General features: G+C 36.0%; 1 protein-coding gene across 1 annotated transcript in view; it reads left to right on the top strand.

Moving 5' to 3' along the window:
- Positions 1–7,082: 7,082 nt before the first annotated feature.
- Positions 7,083–22,330, top strand: part of LOC101882501 (uncharacterized) — a 29,027-nt gene continuing 13,779 nt past the window's right edge. The window contains exons 1-11 of the mRNA XM_073910960.1: positions 7,083–7,174; positions 8,125–8,257; positions 8,532–8,694; positions 9,673–9,865; positions 15,239–15,307; positions 15,441–15,515; positions 15,629–15,700; positions 15,777–15,830; positions 15,916–15,987; positions 18,716–18,821; positions 19,047–19,093. Of these exons, the coding sequence (XP_073767061.1) occupies positions 8,140–8,257; positions 8,532–8,694; positions 9,673–9,865; positions 15,239–15,307; positions 15,441–15,515; positions 15,629–15,700; positions 15,777–15,830; positions 15,916–15,987; positions 18,716–18,821; positions 19,047–19,093 (969 nt within the window). The 5' untranslated portion in view covers positions 7,083–7,174; positions 8,125–8,139. The remainder of the gene's footprint in view (positions 7,175–8,124; positions 8,258–8,531; positions 8,695–9,672; positions 9,866–15,238; positions 15,308–15,440; positions 15,516–15,628; positions 15,701–15,776; positions 15,831–15,915; positions 15,988–18,715; positions 18,822–19,046; positions 19,094–22,330) is intronic.

The raw sequence follows: 22,330 nt of genomic DNA on the forward strand, positions 1-22,330 counted from the left end.
ATTCATAAATGATCAATACAACACATCAAGTTATCAAAGATAAATCCAAGATGAAAAGATGCATTCCTGACTTCAAAATACATAACATGGAGCATCAGCTCCATGTTATGGGCTGATCTGGTTAGGCAGAATCGTGCTGAGCCTTTCTCAAACCTTACCTTAAATAATCCAAGAATTCCCTCAAGGAAAGGGGTGTGTGTATAACAAAAGGCATTCACACTTAGTGCTGCTTGTGGAAAAGTCACACCCTTCACAGTGGTTCAAAATATGCCTGAAGTTATATATTTATTGTTTTGATTATGTCTATTTCTGAGAGAATGAGACCATTGTACCAAGCGCACTGAGAAATTTCAAATGATATCAAACATGATAGATAAAGTCAGTTTGGTTAATCTAGAACATTCAAACATTGAAATGACCATATGCGTGAGTTGGGATGGTTGAAGCCGAGCTTCAGCAGACTCAGATGCAAATACAGCAGGAACTGGTTTTTCCCGCATTCCCACCTGCTGGGTTGTGGAGTCACCAGTCTCTGTTTTCAGCTCATGTTTTGAATTGTCAAAGATATCAAAATATTTGCAATATTTCAACTCTTACAAAACAATTGATATTTCTCGTCTACAAAACAAATTTTATAAAGTCATTGCTTTCTCTAGTGATGGTACAAAGACAAAGGGATCACTTATACTCATTAAACGTAATCTCCCTCTTGTTATTGAAAAATGTAGTGATGACACATCAGGTAGGCTGAGCTATTTCTGTACAAGTGTTTAAGATAAAAAAAATAGCTTTTGTCTCAGTTTATGCCCCAGCATATTTTGATGCTTTGTTTTTTCAATTAACAAACCAGTTACTTGTCTTAAATGAATATGCACTCGTTATTGGAGGAGACATGAATGCACTTGCAGACATGAAACTAGATAAATCAACCACTACATTTTCTAAACCACAATAAATAACATCAACAAACTTTAAGTCTTTTATGCAAACACTGAATCTCATAGATATGTGGCGTGTTCAGAACCCGCTAATAAGTGATTACACTTTTTACTCTGCCAGGCATCAGACATATTCTAGAATAGATTATATTCTCTGTTCATGCGAACTTAGGATGTTTTGAGAGCATCACAATCCTCCCTGCTGTAACATCAGACCATAAACCCGCTACTGACTAAATATTCTTACTGCTCATCCGAGAGAACACCAAGATGGAAATTTAATATTACGCTTCTACAAGACTCTGGGTTTCTAACCAATTTTAGAAACAAACTAATAGACTTTCTAAATAAGAATATAAATAGTGTAGATAATCATATGCTGGTATGGATGGCACAAAAGGATTTATTAGGGATTTTTCCATCTCCTTCTCATCTTATTCAAATAAAGTCAGGAAAAAGCAAATTGAGGAATTAGAACAAATCTGCCTGTCCCAAAAAACACAACTAAAGAAGTAAATCTCTAAATCTGTTGAAAGAGCATTAAAGAAATCAAGATCCAAATTAAATGATTTACTTCGAAGAAAGGCTGAATTTATTATGCACAGAGTCCTGCAGAAGTATTATTATAACGGGCCAAGACCTAGCAGGTTGCTAGCTCTACAACTTAAACAAAGTGAAGGTAGGGCCATTATTGATAATATTCATTCACTCACAAAGGGCCTAATAACTAATCCTAGAGAGATAAATGGTACTTTTGTAGAACATTTTAAAGATCTATATCAACAACAGGACAGTATAGATATGGTTGAATGCTCTAAATTTCTTCAAGACATTAATTTGCCTCAATTAACAAAATCTGACTCTGAACAGATGAGTCAACCCATAACAACTGAGGCGCTGCATGCAGCATTAAAAATGTCAAAAAAAGGAAAATCACCTGGCCCAGATGGGATTCCCCCAGAGTTAATTTTACACTTCTGGGATATACTAGGACAAGTCATGCATGCTGCAATAAATACAGAAATACTAAAAGGACATTTTGAAAAACAAATGAATACAGCTCTAATCTCTTTAATTCCAAAAAAAAAGACCAGGACCATACTAAATGTTCAAATTATAGACCAATCTCATTAATTAACTCTGATATAAAAATATATGCTAAGGTCTTAGCACTACGTCTTGAAAAATGTATTAGTAAATTAGTTCATAGTGACCAATCTGGCTTTATTCCACATCGTTCAGCTTCAGAAAATATACGTCGACTGCTGCATGTAATCAATGAGACTAAAGATAAAAATAACCCATGTGCAGTTTTATCTATAGATTTATGGATATTTTAATAATTTATAATATTTTGGCCTCATTGTAACAAACACCATAATGATTTTTAGAGCAGTGGAGAAAACAATACTTTACAAAAATAAATGTCACCGACAGATCCCCTTATGGCACAATAGGAACATCAAGTGTGGTTCTATACCATTCACATCAGAACAGTGGTCAAAGCAGGGAATAAAAACTTTGGCTGACATATGGAATGACAATTGCATGCTTAGTTTTCAGAATATAACTGAAAAATTTAATGTACCAGCATCATCCTTTTTCTTATATTTGCAATTGTGTTCTGCTCTCAGGGCATATGGAGTCCCTTGGGGATCTGCTCTCAAAACACATCCAATCCTTCGCAGGTTTACTAATACCTCTCTACAAAATGTCGTCTCAGGTATCTATTCCCGCCTGCTTGAGGCTAACCAAAAGCAACTCTCAATACCAATGATTTGGGCTAGTGAATTATCAAAGGATCAGATTGATTGGGAGACGGTTTGGGAAAACATAGTTTGTTCTTCAAAAAATCCAAATCACCAGGTAATACATTTTTTATTTCTGTCACAGACTGTACTGGACACCAAAGAAACGTTTTCTCTGTAAATTATCCCCTAGCCTACCTAGGGTTGAAAAGTGGATCTTGTTTATTGAAAGGAAATTGTAAAGAGGCTACAACCACTCACATGTAGAATCAAAATCAATAAAAAACGTATTCAAAAAAAAAAAAAAAACTTCAGTCTGACCTTGGCAACTGAGATCTTGCTTTCTCCTTAGGGTTAAACAACTGCATCCTTACAGAATTTAACAAAATTATTAAGTAATTAAATGAGTGGTATTGATAATTGATGATGAACACCTGCTATTAACAAACAGAATCAATGAAAGAACACAAAACTATAGCTGACTTCAGTTTGTATCAAATTGATAGATAGACATAATTTTATGATTTTCTTCTTATTTATCTTGCAACTTTACTTACTTTACTAGAAAATTGCATTAAATTAATCAAAATTGTACATAAGGTGAAACTAAACAGCCATAGTTTAAATAACATTTTATTAAGTAAAGTGCTCTAATAATGATGAACATATAAATTATATTTTAATCTAAATCTTTTTTTTTCAATAATAGCCTAACAGTTCTTAACTACAGAGAAAACTTAAAATACATTTAAGAGTTTAAGCAACAACTTTAGTATGTTGTTGTTGTTTGTCAACTTTATTTAATTCTTACTTTTTTATGTTTTAAAACTTTTCTACTTTATTCAGTATGTTTAAAAACACCTCAAATTCTTTTGTGTATGAGAGAGAGAGAAGCATATTTGAGTGTGTGTGTGTGTGTTGGTTTTTGTGGTTTACACGGACTTTTGACCTGAATACGCACCAGCATTACACAGACATTTCTGCTTATAAGGACTGACCCCATGTCCTCGTAAACAAAACAGCGCGGATGCACTTCTATATGTCCCAAAAACATTTCCTCGAAGTTTGGCGGCATGTCTTAATATACCACAAATGTCAGAAATGATACAATACACTGTGTGTGCTCTGAGACAGTGGGTGCGCCCCTGTAGCCCGGAACCGGTACAGCAACTGCGTCATCAAAAATTTGCATGTTTTACGCTTGTGTATCTTTGGAGGACTCTGATTGGCTAGATCGGCGCCTCGAGGCGCGAAATCATAAAAACAAAATGGCGAATGTGGGCGGGACTACTCTACACTAACTCATCATTGTGTAACATAAAATTAGCTCATTTTATGAATATTAATAATCAACAATAACGGTTTATTCTTAATTATTAATATTCCGGCTTAAGCTTCAGTCAGTTTGGTCAAACAAACATATGATTGTAAATGATCATGCTCGCGCGACCGAGCGGATTCCCAGATTATGAATATTAATTATAAACAATAACGAATTATTATTAATCATTAATATTCCGGATCAATTTATTGTTAATTTGACCAAACAAACACAAGCAGAGCCGCCGCTCTTCCGAGCGGATACGGTAATCTATTCATTTAGAAAAAGGGAATTTAATTACTACTTCTTGTGAAGTAGATTAATCATTTAAAAGTTTTAAACAACTTATAATAGCAAGGCAGGGGAATCTGTATTTCAGTGACATTTTCTCGTGAGGCAAACAATACAATTCATTTAATTATAATGGAATTTATTGACTAGTCAGACGTAACGAACAAACAAACGCACAAACATACATTAAGCACAAAACAAAGGTAAACCACGTGGAGATATCGGGTCTATAGAACGTGTAACAGCAAAGAGAAATAGTAAAACTAGAAAATATAGATTTCAGATTAAAGAGTGACAAAACTTTCAGTTCCACACGCACCATTACGGACCACCAAGGTTATAAAAAACACCTTTTTGATAAAAGGGGCACAGCTTAATCGCATAACTAAAATCACCTGGGGCCTCATGTATCAACGCTGCGTACGCAGGTTTCACGCTCAGAATCGCTCACGTTTGGATTTACTAACAATGAACTGAACGTGGGAATGTGCGCAGCTTCACGGCAGCTTTCTGGCAGGCGTACGCACATTTTTTGTGCGTGTCTGTTTTATTTCCATTGGCGACTCCTAGAGGCAGTTGTGTTAAATTCTTCTCTACAAAGTGTCTGATCCTTGCAATGGCAGCTGTATGAGACGGGTTCATATAGTAGGTATGTAAGATTTCCATACCATACAGTTGACCAGCTAAACATTAAAGCACAATTTGCAGCGGTCGCCTGTTTTCCCAATGTAATCTGAGCGATCTACCGCACACACATTGCTATAGAGACACTATCTGAAGATGAATTTGTATGCGTGAATCAGAAACATTTCCATTCAATAAATGTGCAAATAAAATATGATGCACAAACTTATTGATGATTCCTACTTGTCTTTCTCTTGATAAATAGTGGGCAAAATCTGATATGTAGCGGGGAAAAAAAAGAAAGAATTCATTAGACGCTGGATTCGAGCCGAGTTTATGCTCGAACATGTCAGTACATGATCACATGCTTCTTCTGAGGTGCGCCACTGAGACTGCTAAGGGTACTGCAACATTTTTCAGTTATAAATCACACTATTTCTTTTTTAAATGCACTCAGTGCGATGTTCAGACCCAACTGTGTTAACCGTATCAGCTAAACTCTCCCACTCTATTTTTTTCTTTTGTTGTTAATTCCGGAGAACAAACTTGCAAATAACACCGCTTTAATTTCTCCGGTCTACCTCCGAAAGCAGCACCTCCAATTCACATTCTGTTCAAAGTTTCTCTTTTTGCTTGCTTTTGACATTGCTTTTTCGTTGGGTTTTGCCATTAGCATAGTCATAAGCATATTCATACGGGGGAGGAGGCAGGGAGGGGTTTTGTGCTCGTGCATGTTGCGCTCAGTATCACGTTCATTCAGATGTACAAAAGAATATGCGTGAGATTCGGCGTACGCAGTGTTTCATACATCTGAATTTTTTTCTGCGTACGCACATTTACAGCTTTGTGCGTACGCAATGTTTTAGTAAGATTTCCACGCAAGTCTTCGTACATGAGGCCCCTGGTCTTTCATGTCTGGCGGTCTCTCTTGTGCGTCTCTCTTCCGTCGTGATGAAACTACTCTTGAAGTCCTTTGATGCGTGGAGTTTGTAATGCAGTTCGGACGAACACGATCGCAAACTTTAAACTGAATTTACTTTGCCGGAAAATAAAGAAAGCGTGGCGGGAAAAAGTCCATGCGGCTTAGAAAGCCATGTGTGGCCCGAGGGCCACCGTCAATGATGTTCCTTTTTGGGACGTTCTTTTTCTGCCCAGATGTTTGGGGGGAAGTGTGCTTATACCTGCGGGTCACGTGACAACCCGTACAGCATTCTGACCAATGATTTCAGGGGAAAGTTTGCGCGCGAACCCTTTCTTTGTCTCAAGGCTCCTCGTATGCAAATTTGAGCGTCCGCCTAAAGCATGCGGACAGGCATTTAATACAGGGCTTTAAAGAATAAAGCAATGCGAGTTATGGTCTCGATCTATGCATCATGTGTTGTAAAATGTCAGCAGAAACCCATCGGTACCAAACATGGGGGGGGTTGAAAGTACATTAACATAATTTTTCATATCCTTACAATATTTATGCTTTACAAAGGCCTAAATAGAACATGCATACAGGTTATAAGAGAGGTTACACAGGTAAGAAAAGTCAGAAATGAGATACAAAGTTTACAAAACATAACACATTGGTTTTGTGCTGGTTCTGGATTTGATGAGTTCATTTTCTTTCTGTCGGAACAGCCTCGTGGGGGTGTATGTGTGTGTGTGAGTGTATTTGGGCAGGAATGTCTTTGAAGTTTTCCTGCTTATCTATCCAGGCCCCCTGAACAACTTAAGCTGTCACGAAAATCCAGACTTCTTGGAGCCAGGAGTCGTAAAACCGTTCTTTTGGACCGTGATAAAATCAATAAGAAATTTTATCTGTGGACTGTACGCTACAATTGTGATCATTGTGCTGGAAACCTTCTTAAAAGTAAGTTAATGTTGTTTACTTATTGGTTCTACTTGATTTTATGTAATTTATTTATTTATTAAATGTATATTGCTAAATCCTGCAATTTAACATGATCTTTAAATACTTTAAATATCTTAAAGTCTGAGTGACTTGAAATAATTTATTATCGAGACATTAAAGTATTATATAATATTACGTCTAATCATAAAGATAAACACCAAGGTCTATATCATATATGGGTATTTAAACTATTAATATTAGGATTCACGATCTAAAAATCACGATTACGTGCACTTTAATCAGCGCAAAGTTGACGTTTTGTAACTTCCTGTTTTGACCTGAGGGCCTTTCTGTACCTGATGCAAAGACATCTGCAAATTGAACGGATTTTAAGACACCTGTTATATTTAAGGTAAGTTATACTGCTGATAAATCGCTTCTCTGAGTGTTTGTGACAAAGTTTGGCCTGTTTGTGAGCATCCTCTAAGTTGCTGCATCTCGTTTTACAGTTTAAAATCAGCCAGCGCGTGATGCTAACAGATGTAGCATATTTGCCGATTTATATTTCTGAATGTAGGATATGTAACAATTCTGTTAACAATATATCTTTGATAGAACAGTGTAGACATCGAATGTGTTGACCTGTCTACAGTCTGTAAAGGGGAAATGCGTCCGAACAAGTCCATTGTTCTAATAGAGGTAAAGTTGGTTTATATTCACACATTCTGACTTTCCCCTTAATAATATAATTTCATAAAAGTATTATTTGCCAACTCTAAATAGCAAAATCATATTAGCAGCCAATGACTATCAAAGTACAACATTGTTCACTTTCAATTAAACAGTGTTAATGTTGTTTTCAAGTCATACTTGCATGTTAATTCCGATCGAATATTCAAAGTAATATGGTAAACTATAATATAGAGACTTCTAAATGAACGAATGTGTGAATATAAAACCAAATTTGCCTCATATTAGTGCTGTAAAACGACTAACTTACATGAAATATTACTGCTTCTACTTTTGTGCTTTTATACTTACAAAATTTAAGGAGAAGTGATATATCGCATTTATACATTATACAGTATATATTATAGTGTGAACTGCAAGTTCTCCAGAATACTGTAGTAATAAATAAGTTTCTGTAGGTTTTTTTAAAATATGGGGCTTAGAAAATAAAGACGAATATGCAAAAGTATAATTTCCGGGTTTTTTTTTATAAAATGTTTGCCACTCCATGTTACTAACAAAACAATTAAGCTTTGATATAATTTCAATTACATTTGCTTTGTCCCAGTAGAAATGTAATTTATTAATTCAAGCTCAAATGGAATTCAATAATAATAATTATTGTTGTTGAAGCAGAGACATCAAATTATGGCTGAAGTGAAAAGGCGAAGGAAAAAGCTCAGGCCACAGGAAGATGCCATACAGTTTTGTCGCTTGAAGAATGACAAAAATGGGCTGGATGGCAGATTCATTAATGACAATAAAGGTTAGAAAAATGTATTTATGGAGTCATGTTACAGGTATAATTTACCAAAAAGTGAAAAATGTGTCATTTAGTCACTCAAGTTGTTACAAACCTGTTGTAAGTTTCTATTATTTCACACAATTAAAGATATTACCATAATTTGATGTTTAGTAAATGATTTTTTTGTAAACTATCTCATTAAAGCGGCTTGTGCAATAAAGTTGTTTAAGGTTCGTTAAGTGTGGTTCACTCAGTAATTATATCTCAGTAATTATTTTCCCTCTTTGTTGTTTAGGGAGAGGTGTGTTCAGTTGTACTGAGTTTGATAAAGGTGATTTCCTGTTGGAATACAGAGGCGATCTCATAAGCAAAGAAGAATGTGAAAGGAGACAAAGATTATATCATGATGCTCTCAAAGTTTTCATGTTTGAGTTTCGCTACAATGGAAAACTCCTCTGGTATGTACAAATGTTTGATTCACATTTATTTTAGGCTTCTGTAATTTATCAAAATTTCTTGTTGTGATTACTTGCTGAAGATTTTATCTGTATACGGTATTATTACAATATTGACCTAAGCTGCTAAAACGATTACTTTATAATAACCAAAAATAACCTTTGTGTATTGCTTTATTCTATGTACATGTTTGTAGTAAATAAATGTTTTAAACAAATTAAATAACAAAAGTATGATAAAGTAGAATAGGTTACACTTTTTAAAATGACTCAGTAAATGTTAATATAAAATCTACAGTGAGAAATATACATATCCTATTTGTTAAAGCTATGACTGAATTTTATTAGTTATTAACTCCATTTAACAAAACAATTGACTTTTTAATGCATTACTGGCATTAAGAATTTAACATCACATGTAATTAATAAATGCTTTTGTAATTGTCATTAAACAGATTTTAGATAAATTAACTGATGTTAAATAGAACCTTTCTGTACAGAGGTAATGACCTACAGTTCTATAAATAGTTAGAGAATTTTAAATAGCCTAGGCCAGATTAACATGTTTGTTTAAAAAACTATGGTCAAATTCTCCAAGTATTTGACACTGTTAAGAAGACCAGTGCCAACACAACAATCTGGACATAATTAAAAGCCACTCTAAAAGTAACAAAAAAAAAAAAAAAAACAGTTTTTGAATTTTTCAGCATAACATCAATGTTGTGCTTGTTCATTATCATGATATTATAAATTATTCAATATCAGCATATGTCTAGTTTGTATATATATTTTTTTAAAAAGTTTTGAATTATATTACATTGTAACAGTAAACATGTCAGTAGTTAGGTTTGCTGTGATTATTAGTAATAGTAAATAGTTCTTAAAGCTTAATGATTGCTGTTAAATTATTGGTGATCACAAAGAATATGATATCTCCTTGTTGTATTTTTTCAGTGGTGATAATATGTGTCATTTGTTTAGTGTCGATGCAGCCCGAGATGACGGTTCTCTAGGACGTCTTGTAAATGATGACCATATTAACCCAAACAGCAGGATGAAGACTATCTGTGTCGATGGAAAACTTCACCTTTGCTTATTTGCCACAAGGAACATCTGTGCTGGTGAAGAAATAACCTACAATTATGGCGATTCGGAGTGGCCATGGCGATGCTTGGTATGAAATCCTATACACTATTAATTGTGACTTATTGGATTATAGTAAAATATTAAAGGTCAGTTATTACCAAAGTTGAAGTTTTAGTTCTCCCAAATGTGTAAATTATGTTATTAATTATTCGCTCCATGTTGTTCCAATCCCCTGAGACCTTAGTTCATCTTCAGAACACAAAATAAGATTAGAATATTATCAAGCTACAAAAAAAAAAAAAAAAACTTTTGTGCGCACAAATATATATATTTTCAACAGATTCCTATTCCCATTGTCAGTTTAGGGTGTGCTTTTACTTTTTGCTTGTTTTGCTTGGCTGTACCTCTGGTGTGTTAGCTCGAATGCGCTTGTGCCTTGTTTTTAAAAAGAGGAAGTTGTGCACAGGCATCCTGGGTATACATCATTGCACAGAGCTCATTAATGTGCGAGATATACTTACACTGTGGAGGAAAAAAAAGTTAAATAGGGTTACTCTTTTTATTTTCTTTGTGCACATTTATTCCTATAGCTTGACAATGTTCTGATTGAACCATTAAAAGCATAAAGACTATTTTTTTTACTTGCTGGCTATGGAGGATGAGAGATCTTAGATTTTATTTGAAATACATCAATTTGTGTTGAATAGGTCTGTCACTATATCTTTGTTTGTTGAAGGATATTTTGCATCAAAATATATTGCGATAAAACTATTTCATAAAAATGTATGCTGAAAACATAAATAAAAGAATGTTATAAAAGTGCAGTGTAAAATTAACCGAGGCTGCAATATCTGCTACCAGATCTATTTTCAGTTGAAAATAAACCCACATAAAAATATACTATATTAATTTACAGTTAATACTGCAGTGTTTTATAACCATGATGACACTGACACCTCCAATAGTGATAGAGATGCTGCGCAATCAGCTCTAACATTGCTAGAATAGTTTTTTTTATGTATATTTTTATATTTTTATGTATTATTTATATATATATATATATATATATATATATATATATATATATATATATATATATATATATATATATATATATATTAAGGGTGGAGCTGAACCCGAATACGGTATTTGGAAAGGCACGAATAGCGTGTTTTTACGAATACTTATTTTGAACAAATTATTTGTATTCGGGAGCAAGAAAAGCATTATATCAAAAAGCTGCATTTCCTCCTGAGACCACAGTGCGTGAGTGAGAGAGAGAGAGAGCGAGAGAGACGCTCAGTCAGAGGGTGGGGCGGAGGTAAAAGATCTCTGGCACAAGCTTCTCCACAGCAGCAGACAGAAGGCTCGGCTGAGCGAAAAAAATACTTCTCTGCATCACTATTTTTGTTAAATAGATTTTTGTACCTTAATTGGGTTCCAGATGCAGTTTATAAACTTGTAGCGGAGTTTGTTCGGGATTTTCCATTACGCTGCATTTTTGAAGTTTGCAATCGGGTGCTCTGTTAGCGCTGTTAGCTCGTTAGCTTTGTTAGCGCGGTAATTTAGACAATAGACTGTTGGCAGAGTAACGTTAACGTTCGTTTATAAAGGTTAAAGCGATGTTTTTGCAGTTGTGAATGTATAGTATGCACTTATGGGAGTTATATGGTACGTCTAAATTACTGTCTTGCAGACAGCAAGATATATGCTATAGGCTAGTTAACCTTAGCATAGCTTCCCGTCACTTTTTATTAACTTGAAACTCCTCAAATACATTTGGGCACCATGAAAAAGAGTGAGAGTGCTGCTAAGCCATTTCTTGGTCCTCCACCAGTAAAGAAATAAAAATTCATGTTCTTTGTGGAAGCATTTTACAGTCAGTGGTGCTGCAGATAAAACAAAGTGATACTGTATAATGTGTGCAAAAGTGAAATCAGTAGAGGCAGAGATATTAAACATCTGTCAACATCTTCTATGCATAATCATTCATTCATTTCTTTTCGGCTTAGTCCCTTTATCAATCTGGGGTTGCCACGGTGGAATGAACCACCAATTTATCCAGCATATGTTTTACGCAGTGGCTGCCCTTCCAGCTGCTACCCAGCACTGGGAAACATCCATACACTCTCTTTCACACACATACAATAGGGACAATTTAGCTTACCCAATTCACCTATATTGCATGTGTTTAGACTGTGGGGGAAACCGGAGCACCCGGAGGAAACCCACGCCAACATGGGGAGAACCCAGTCGAGGCTCGAACCAGCAACCTTCTTGCTGTGAGGCGACAGTGCTACTCACTGTGCCACCGTGCAACCTTCTATGTAATGTATTATCACATGCACTAAAAGCATCCTCTCCTGATACTGTCTGTGAACCCCCCACAAGCATCAATCTCCTCAATCAGCACAGCTATGTTCTGCTAAATCCTCCACAAGCACCAAACCATCAACACAGCCACATTCTGCCCCAGCAAGTCAGTTTCAAACATAAAAAAGTTAAAAAAAAAAAACTTTGTGTCTGTTTTGTGGCAGGCAGATGACAATAGCAGGGCTGTATCTATTAGTATTATATAGAATACTTTTGTTCTGCCAGATCCCCCAGGCAGGGTTTTATTTAAATTTATTTAGCTAATTTTAGTTTTTGGAATTCTGTGCATTGGAAAGAAGTTCTTTCAGAAGAAGTACAGTTTTTTGAAATATTATTTGTTTTTATTCTGTCTATTCAGTGTCCTTCAACAAGAACGGTGGTGGTGGGGTTCATAATATTCACAATGGTATATTATTAGTTGTTGGTTTAACCATGGATGAGATAATGGCTTCTATGTTATTTTCTTTTCAATGACATTTCTTGTCACATGTTCAAAAACAACAACCAATATTGCATGTCTATAATTTATATAATGGGTATAATTAAACAATACTTTCACTATAACGTAAATTAGAAGTGTAATAGAAAAAATATATATTTTTGCGCCATTTTGAATTTTACTCTAATACAAATACAAATACAAATACTTTTCCCCCCTCAACAAATATAAATACCGGCTGCTCCGCACATCCCTAATATATATATATATATATATATATATATATATATATATATATATATATATATATATATATATATATATATATATATATATTACTAAAAATTATTGAGGTCATGGCCATGTGTTGTGCGTTAAGTCAATTGATTGATTATTGTGACACGCTTAGTTCTGAAGATCAATAAATGTCTCATGTTGGGAATGAAATGAGGGGAAGTAATTAACATTTTTAGGTGATCAATAATGTATTGTTAGTTACTGCTTATGCATTACATAATTATGCATTCAAGTTCATTTTGGTATTTCAGTGTAAGTGTACATCAGTATTAGACCATGAAAAGAACATGTTCATAATGGCAGGTTGGGCTGTGTGTGTGTGTGTGTGTTTACACCTGTATTAAGAGGACCCTGTTTTAGGAAGACCTTCATAAGAACAAGTTCTCAATGGTGGGTTGAGTTGTGTGCATGTGTGTGTGTGTGTTTACACCTGTATTAAGAGGACCCTGTTTTAGGAAGACCTTCTTAGGAACGTTCCTGATGGCAGGTTGCTGTGTGTGTGTGTTTACATATGTATTAAGAGGACCCTGTTTTAGGAAGACCTTAGGAACGTTCCTGATGGCAGGTTGCTGTGTGTGTGTTTACATATGTATTAAGAGGACCCTGTTTTAGGGAAAACCTTCTTAAGTACAAGTTCCTAATAATGACAGGTTGGGTTGTGTGCATGTGTGTGTGTTTACACCTGTATTAGGAGGACCCCGTTTTAAGGAGACCTTCTTAGGAATGATCCTGATGGCAGGTTGGTGTGTGTGTGTTTACACCTGTGTTAAAAGGAGCATTTTTTAGGAAGACCTTCATAAGAACGTGTTTCTAATGTTTGATTTAAGTTTCTTTGATAAAAGGCTGATATTTGATGACCATGCTTATAAGGAGTACATTAAACTGCATAGATTAAGTAGCTTTATCCCACCTAAAATTCTACTCAGCCCCCTAATGTTTTTCAATTAGCTTTTACTCCATGAAATGTGCAATAATTTGGGATTGCCAGTCCCCTTTTAAATTTGATATTTAATTGGCAGCACATTTTGTCTTCTTCCCTTCTTTCAGCTGATTTAATCCATAGACCACAACAATGCAGAGTAATAGAACAAGCTGTTTATCAATATTGTGATAATATCTACATGTTTGCAATACAGCAAATCTGTAGCTAACATTTTGTTGTTTTTAATGTAACATTTTATTTGGAGTATACAATGTATTTTTGTTTGAGGTAATTATTTTAATACAAAATAATAATAATATTTATTATTATTATTATTATTATTATTATTATACCCCATGTGGCTGAGTTCACTAACACGAAAAGACTTTTAGTAGCACCCTTGCTTAAAATCACTCCAATCCAATATGAAATAAACTGCTTTAGAAAAGTATTAATCTACAAGGACCTCTTATTATGATAAAAAATCCTGGATGAGTTTTGACGAATATAATAATAATCAAATCCAGCTAACTCAGTAATCCACATATGAAGAACATGCCCCAGACTTTTGTCAAATCAAATCAGAACCTACTAAGAATCGTCAGTCAAGTCAACATGTTCTTGTGGAGGTCCTCATAGAACAGGATGCTTTTAATACAGGTGTAAACACAAACACACACATCAACTTGCCATCAGAAACATGTTCTTATAGTGTTCTTCTTAAAGCAGGGTCCTTGTAAAAAACATGAATATTATTTTGTGACACTTAAAGATTGAAATACTCATATCTTGTATATTACATACCTACATTTTAAGCAAGATTATAAATTAGTTTTACATCTTACATGCACAAATTTATTGTAAAGTTGAACCACCACCTCTTGAAATCAACACTCTCTCCCAGCCAGAAGTCAAAGATGTAAGGTGGTATTAATTTTCTGTTGTTTCTTTTATTTTCATGTATGTATGTATGTATGTATGTATGTATGTATGTATGTATGAGAGAGGTATGTATGTATTTTTTTTTGTGTGTTCTAGATCATATTTATGTTCAGCGTTTGTTGTTGTAAAAGTAACTACTTTCTATAATTCAATTACTTTTCAACTGAAAACAAAGTAAATTATTAGATCAAAGGAATTAGTTACTTATGATTACCGTGCATTAAATGCTGTAAATTCATATATTTTACTATAAATTGTTTAAAAGCTAAAGGCTATATTTGACGTGAATTTAAAAAAAAATTGTTGTTGTTTAAAGGGGTTTTGAGTTCAATAATAAAATAATTTTTCAGTAATAAGTAATTAGAGAAGTAATTTTAGGTCTGCTGTCATGATCAAACTAGTACTTTGTAATTTACCTTTTTTGAAGTTATCCACCCAACAATTTTAATGCTGCCAATGATTCTTAAGTTTATTTTAATTTTTTTTAGACTCCTTGTAAGGTTGAACCACCCCCTGAAATCAACACAATCTCAGATTCAGAAATCAGAGAGACAGAGGTGTGGTGTTTTTATTTTATTTTTGTTTTATAATGATATTATTTTTGCCATTTTAAATTAAATTTGAAGTCAGTATTTTATGCATATTATTGTCTTAGTCAATTTTACATGTTTATATTTCTATATTTTACAGAGTTGTAGTGAGATTGAACCTTCACCTCTTGAAATCAACATACACTGCCTGTTAGAAGTCAAAGATGTAGACATGGTATTCATTTATTTTGTGTTTTTAGGCATGCCATCAATTCTGAATTTGTTCTCATTATCTGCCTTCTTTTCCTTGGGTATCTACTTCATAACTTTTTTTTCTTATGTTTTTAGCTGACAGTTGTTTGTGATCAGTCAGTGTCAGTGGACTCCAGTGTTTCTGCAGCCTCTGTTGAACCGGAAAAGGTAAGTTATACAATTGGATAATTTCTGAATCCATTGTCTACAGAATGTTTATCGTATTTTTTCTACATCCTTTCAGGTAACTCCAAAGATGAATATTTTACCATCGGAGGATCTAGATTGTGTTGACAAGGTAATAAAATCTGCATTGCATAATAAAAAATAAAAAATAGTTATATTGCTGCTGGCTAAAATCCTCTCTACATGTGTCTTTTCAGATGTCACCTGTCAAGGAGCATGTGTTAAATAAGAAGCAGAAATATTGTGCCCCTGCTGAAGAAGTTGAAGAGGTATTTATGTTTCGGATTAACAATTTTTTCCCCTGCATAACAGTAAAGGCTTTAAAAGTCCATATTTGCATGGTCTGCCATTTAGTTATTAGAGGAAAAAAGCAGTTTAAAAAAAGGAAAAATGATTTGTTTTCTCTTTCATTAATAAAAGTCATGAATAAAAATTTGTAGCAGGGCTAGAAACTACTGTTATATAACGACTTGCCTAATAACCCTAATCAAGCCTTTGAATCGCACGTTGAATCTGAATGCTTGTATTTCAAAAAATATCTAGTCAAATATTTACTGTCATCAATAAAAATAAAATCTTTCCATTAAACTGAATTTGGGGGGAAAAGGGAAATAATCCCTTTTTATGATTTAGGGGGGCTATTAATTCTGACTTCAAATGCTTATATACAGTCATTTTCCTCCCTGCAAAGAAAAGGGAAATAAATACAGTATAATAAAAATATGAAACAATCTGTGCTTTAAGCATCTTCACTGAAAGAAAAACACTTTAGCTACCAAAGTTCTTTAGTCAATAGTGAGTGATTTTCTCCTTTTGTTGTTTGATTAATAATAATAAAAGCAGGCGGCAGCTGGAATATTGGTTTCTCTTTCACATATCTTTTGAGTCTCGACTAATTTATTACACTAATGAGGGTTAATATGAATAATCATTAAACACCGTATTTTGACACCTATTTGACCAATAAAATGCTCGCATTAAGATGACTTTAGTTGTGTGTGCTCTGCTCTTCTCTGTGGCTGGGGGCACAGTTTGCGAATGAGACCGAATACTGATCGCATACTGTGACCGCATGCTCGCTCGCGCTTTTAAAAACATGAATTTTTAGAATGTGCATCAATGAATAATATCCCGTGCATCCCGTGCTGCAAACGTTACATTACAGCACATGCTTTTAGTAATTTTTAAGTGAAACTTAGCTTTGCAGAGCAACAAATGTTTTTTCATAATCATTAGAAGCCAAAATTGAAACCGAGTTTTTGATTTATTGCACAGCCCTAATTTGTAGTAGATGTAGGTGGGCATAGCTCAACGCTAATTTGTAGAAATTATAGCTGGGCATGGCTTATTTTTTAAAATCTAGATTAATCTCACTGTAATCTTGGAATTTATCTAGATTAATCTATATTAAAATGCCTCATTTGAATTCATTTGAAGGCATTCAGAATATGTAATATTCTACTCAATGTAATGTATTATATGTAATAAAATACCCAAATAATGACAAAAGTCTCCTGTGATGTAAATATTCTTTCATAATTGTAAGTGATCTTGACAAATTGACCACAACGCCCTTCACTGAAAATGCATTAAATGATTCTTGGAAGACAATGCAGCTCATAATGTACGGTAGTTTCACGTGTTTTAAAGGGCACCTATGGTAAAAAATCTACTTTTTAAGCTGTTCGGACAGACGTGTGTAGGTCTAGTGTACAGACCGTCATATTGGGCTGATATAAACACACACACAGTCCTTTTTTTCAATTAAACAACATAAAAATGGTGGACCAATTGGAGCCATTTTAGACCGACCGCAACTTGACGTAGGAGTGCGGTCCCCCCACCCACCAATATTGATTGACAGTATCCTACCATATCCTTAGTTTGTTGTTTCACGTCCGCCATTTTCAGCGTGTGTCAAAGCGATGTCACTAAAGGAACATCCTTGCTCCATTTTTAGATGCAAGGCTCATTGTGCTCAACACAAGATAAATACTCTCTACATTATCGCTCTAATCGGAATTATTGGTTGTATCTTAGGTAGGTTTGCAAACGTATACTTTTCATTGTGTCTACCTTAAACTTCAGCTGTTTGCATTTCTTGCAGTCACAGAAGCTCTCTGTGATCTTAACTAGGTGTAGCTGGAAAAGTGCAAGCGCATTGCCTCATGTGCGCGTCTCTCCATTGCTAATAAAATAACAAACTTGCCTGCAGGTTGCACACCAGAAGCGCCGCTCTGTGTGGTGCGATGCTGACGCAGCGCCATGTATTTTAGAATTCTAAACATAGGTTTCTATAAGAGTACACACAATGGAGCTTCAAGTCGGTGGCTGGGCACCGCGGACAACCACCGACTTGAACCGCCATTGTGTTTACCCTGATAGAAACCTATGTTTAGAATTCTAAAATGCTTGGCATGATGATTCGATTCTTCATGGTGCGACAAAGAGAGTGTCTAGTGTGCCGTGTTGCGGCGCATCCTGTGCCTCAGTCAAAGATAATTCAGTGTGCGTGGTTATTAGTCTTGATGTACAAGCTCGGTACTTGAAACTAGCATACAGTTGGCTGTAAAACTATACAAAGACACAAGTGATTTTGTACTCTCTGCTTGGTCTGTGTCCCGAGTCGTATATGTACGGCTAAATGCTGATCCTCTTACTCCTGCTCCTTTTCTCAGTCTGCCTGTCTGTTGCAAACACAGAGCGTGGGAGATCTTGGCTCCACCCCCTTGTTATGTTGGGCAGGAAGCCGAAACAAATTTTCATGTGAAGCAACACACCCCTAAAACAGCGAGCAGTGTACACGCCCCCAGCATGACACTTTTGAACACATTATAATAAAAACATCTGAACTATGTGTTGAACTGAACCTAAACTGGCACACTCAGAACAACCATAATATTAGTATTAAATCATAAAAAAGAGGTAAACTATGTGCACTTTAATATCTTTTTTGCTTTAATTTTTCATTCACTGATGTTTTTTTTTTCTTCACAGGTCTGCAAACATATTGTGGTCCCTTCAGCAATATCGAGTATGGACAAATGTGCTGAATGTGTGGGACCTGTAGCAGCACAGAAGTGGCTTGGCCTAAAATGTCAATGTTAGTATGATATCTTGTTCTATATGCACCATGACATGTTTTAACAATTCATTTTGGTTTCACTGGTTTATGTTATGAATCCAACTTAAAATAGTATAACTGCTGTAAATAGTATGGTTCATTGTTAATGCACAGATCTGAATAGATTAACAATCATAGGGTTTACATTTAGGCATAGGATGTTAGCAGTTGTAGATGTCCTGACACATAACATTTCTCTCATAGTCCTGCTATTTAAACTTCATGAATGGGATCAGAAACGGTCATTGCGGGTAAGAGAATTTTTAATTCTATTCTTTTGTATCTTATTTTTGTCAGCTATAGGTGTTGAAAATTAATCAGAATCATCTTGATAATAGGAAGTAAGTTCAGAGAAAGATGAGCTGTCAGATGAAGAGTACATACCACAGTCCGAGTCAGACAATCAGTCAGACAGTTCAGATGACATTGCAGCAAGACCAGCATGTTACGTTCAATTGAAATTCCTTTCAGATATACAGGAAGCTACAACCTCTAAGTTTAGTGAGCCTCTGACGTCAGATGTAACTCCCCTGAATTTACCAAAGTGCAGAGGAAAAGGGGTTTTAAAGGCCAGGAAGGCAGGAATTGTGCATGAAGAGCCTGATTTACTCTGTCATGAGGAGCAGCTAACTGAGACAGATAGTGATTCTATCAAATCTGGTGAACATCTCCTTTCCAGAAAGCAGGGCTCAGTGGTGCACAGGTCACCAGGGGCCTCATGTATCAACGCTGCGTACGCACAAAAACTTTGCGTACGCCAGGTTTCACGCTCAGAATCGCTCACGTTTGGATTTACTAACAATGAACTAAACGTGGGAATTTGCGCAGGTTCACGGCAGCTTTCTGGCAGGCGTACGCACATTTTTTGTGCGTGTCTGTTTTATTTCCATTGGCGACTCCTAGAGGCAGTTGTGTTAAATTCTTCTCTACAAAGTGTCTGATCCTTGCAATGGCGTCTGTATGAGACGGGTTCATATAGTAGGTATGTAAGATTTCCATACCATACAGTTGACCAGCTAAACATTAAAGCACAATTTGCAGCGGTCGCCTGTTTTCCCAATGTAATCTGAGCTATCTACTGCACGCACATTGCTATAAAGAAACTATGTGAAGATAAATTTGCATGCGTGAATCAGAAACATTTCCATTCAATAAATGTGCAAATAAAATATGATGCACAAACTTATTGATGATTCCTACTTGTCTTTCTCGTGATAAATAGTGGGCAAAATCTGATATGTAGCGGGGAAAAAAAAGAAGAATGAATTCATCAGACGCTGGATTCGAGCCGAGTTCATGCTCGAACGTGTCAGTACATGATCATATGCTTCTTATGAGGTGCGCCACTGAGACTGCTAAGGGTACTGCAACATTTTACAGATATAAACCACACTATTTCTTTTTTAAATGCACTCAGTGCGATGTTCAGACCCAACTGTGTTAACCGTATCAGCTAAACTCTCCCACTCTATTTTTTTTCTTTTGTTGTTAATTCCGCCGAACAAACTTGCAAATAACACCGCTTTTCTCCGGTCTACCTCCGAAAGCAGCACCTCCATTTCACATTCTGTTCAAAGTTTCTCTTTTTGCTTGCTTTTGCCATTGCTTTTTCGTTGGGTTTTGACATTAGCATAGTCATTAGCATATTCATACGGGGGAGGAGGCAGGGAGGGGTTTTGTGCTCGTGCATGTTGCGCTCAGTTTCACGTTCATTCAGATGTACAAAAGAATATGCGTGAGATTCGGCGTACGCAGTGTTTCATACATCTGAATTTTTTTCTGCGTACGCACATTTGCAGCTTTGTGCGTACGCAATGTTTTAGTAAGATTTCCACGCAAGTCTTCGTACATGAGGCCCCAGATGTGCTTATTTTGCCTTAGTCACAAAATAGAAAGGATGATGATGAGAAACTTTTGAATGCAAGAAGCACCGGAACAGTGAGAGAGGCAGAGAAGGAAAGCAGTGTGGCTGAAGATCAGTGTGTGCAGTCTGCAAAAATCTCATGCTCAGCAAAGTGTAAGAACTATTGCTACATCTGTGGGAAGCCTCAATTCAAGTTAGCACGCCATTTAAAAACTCATATGGGTGAACTTGAAGTTGTGCAGGCATTCTCGTTTCCTGTTCACTCGAAAGAACGTAAAGAAATGCTGCAGAAGCTCAGGAACAAAGGAAACTTTCAACACAATATCGATGTTCTACAGTGGGAGAGGGGGACCTCAAAATAAAGCGGGCACCTAAAAGAAAATGTGATGCAAAGAATTTTGTTCATTGCATACACTGCAAAGGAATGTTTGTACGAAGAGATCTCTGGCGTCATTTGAAAAGATGTCCTTTGAAACCAGCAGACAGTGAAACTGAAGGAAGGAGAAGAGTTCTGGGTCTTGTGTCTATAGCGGACTCTTTATTCAGTCAGCACATTTCTCAAGGTGTCTGGAAACTCTTGGGTGTGATGAAGCAGGATGACATTTCTGCTGTTGTTAAAAATGACCTGAGTATTCTTCAGCTTGCACAGTCGTTTTTTAATAAACACGGGCATGACCCCACCAAATTTGAGTACATTCGTCAAAAACTACGTGAGGTTGGACGATTGTTGTTGACTTTGCGCAGAGAGTTTTCTGTCTACAGTCTTGAAGAATCTATTAAGCCTGCCAATTTTCATAGACTCATTAGAGCAGTTCAGATAGTATCTGGCTATGATGAAGAAAGTCACTGCTACCAAAGCCCGAGTCTTGCTTTAAAACTGGGGCATTCACTAATTAAGATCTGTGAAATCATTCATTGCCGGGCACTGATGTCTGAAGACAAGGACTTGATCGCATCTACAGAGACCTTTAAAAAGCTCTACTCTTCAAAGTGGTCAGAGATGATCTCTCACACCGCTTTGGTGACATTGAGCGAAGCTAAATTTAACAAGCCCTCAACACTGCCCTTTACTCAGGATGTCCAGTCCCTTCATCGACACCTTGACAAAACTGCACATGCAGCTTTTCAGAAACTGCAAGAGACCGCATCTACTCAAAGCTATGCAGAACTAACCTAAGCAACACTCACCAGAATCATTGTTTTTAACCGCAGGCGTGCAGGGGAGGTCTCTAAAATGCTGTTGTGGAGAGGTAAGCGTGATCGAACACCCAATCAGGGGGGAGAGCATGCTAGGAGCCCGGCGGCTAATCAGCGGGTCAATCAGAAATGATAAATAACACCTGTCTTTCTAGTGATTGGGCCGGAGAGACTCCCTTCTTAAGGAGAACGGGAGGAGCAGTCGGGAGAGGAGAGAGCACACACACACACACACATACACCGTTACCTGTGTGGTGGCATTAAACAAGAAATAAAATATTTGCTTACCTGAATCGCCGACCCTGTCTTCTTCTTCCCTCAACAACGAACGTTATTACAGTGGTGCCGAAACCCGGGAAGAAGAAGAAACTTCGCTGCCAGAATGTCTACTCCGTCTACTAATCCATGTGCGGAAGTCATCCAGGCG

This window comes from Danio rerio, chromosome 8, assembly GCF_049306965.1.
Source record: "Danio rerio strain Tuebingen ecotype United States chromosome 8, GRCz12tu, whole genome shotgun sequence".
In the NCBI taxonomy this organism is placed as follows: Eukaryota; Metazoa; Chordata; class Actinopteri; order Cypriniformes; family Danionidae; genus Danio; species Danio rerio.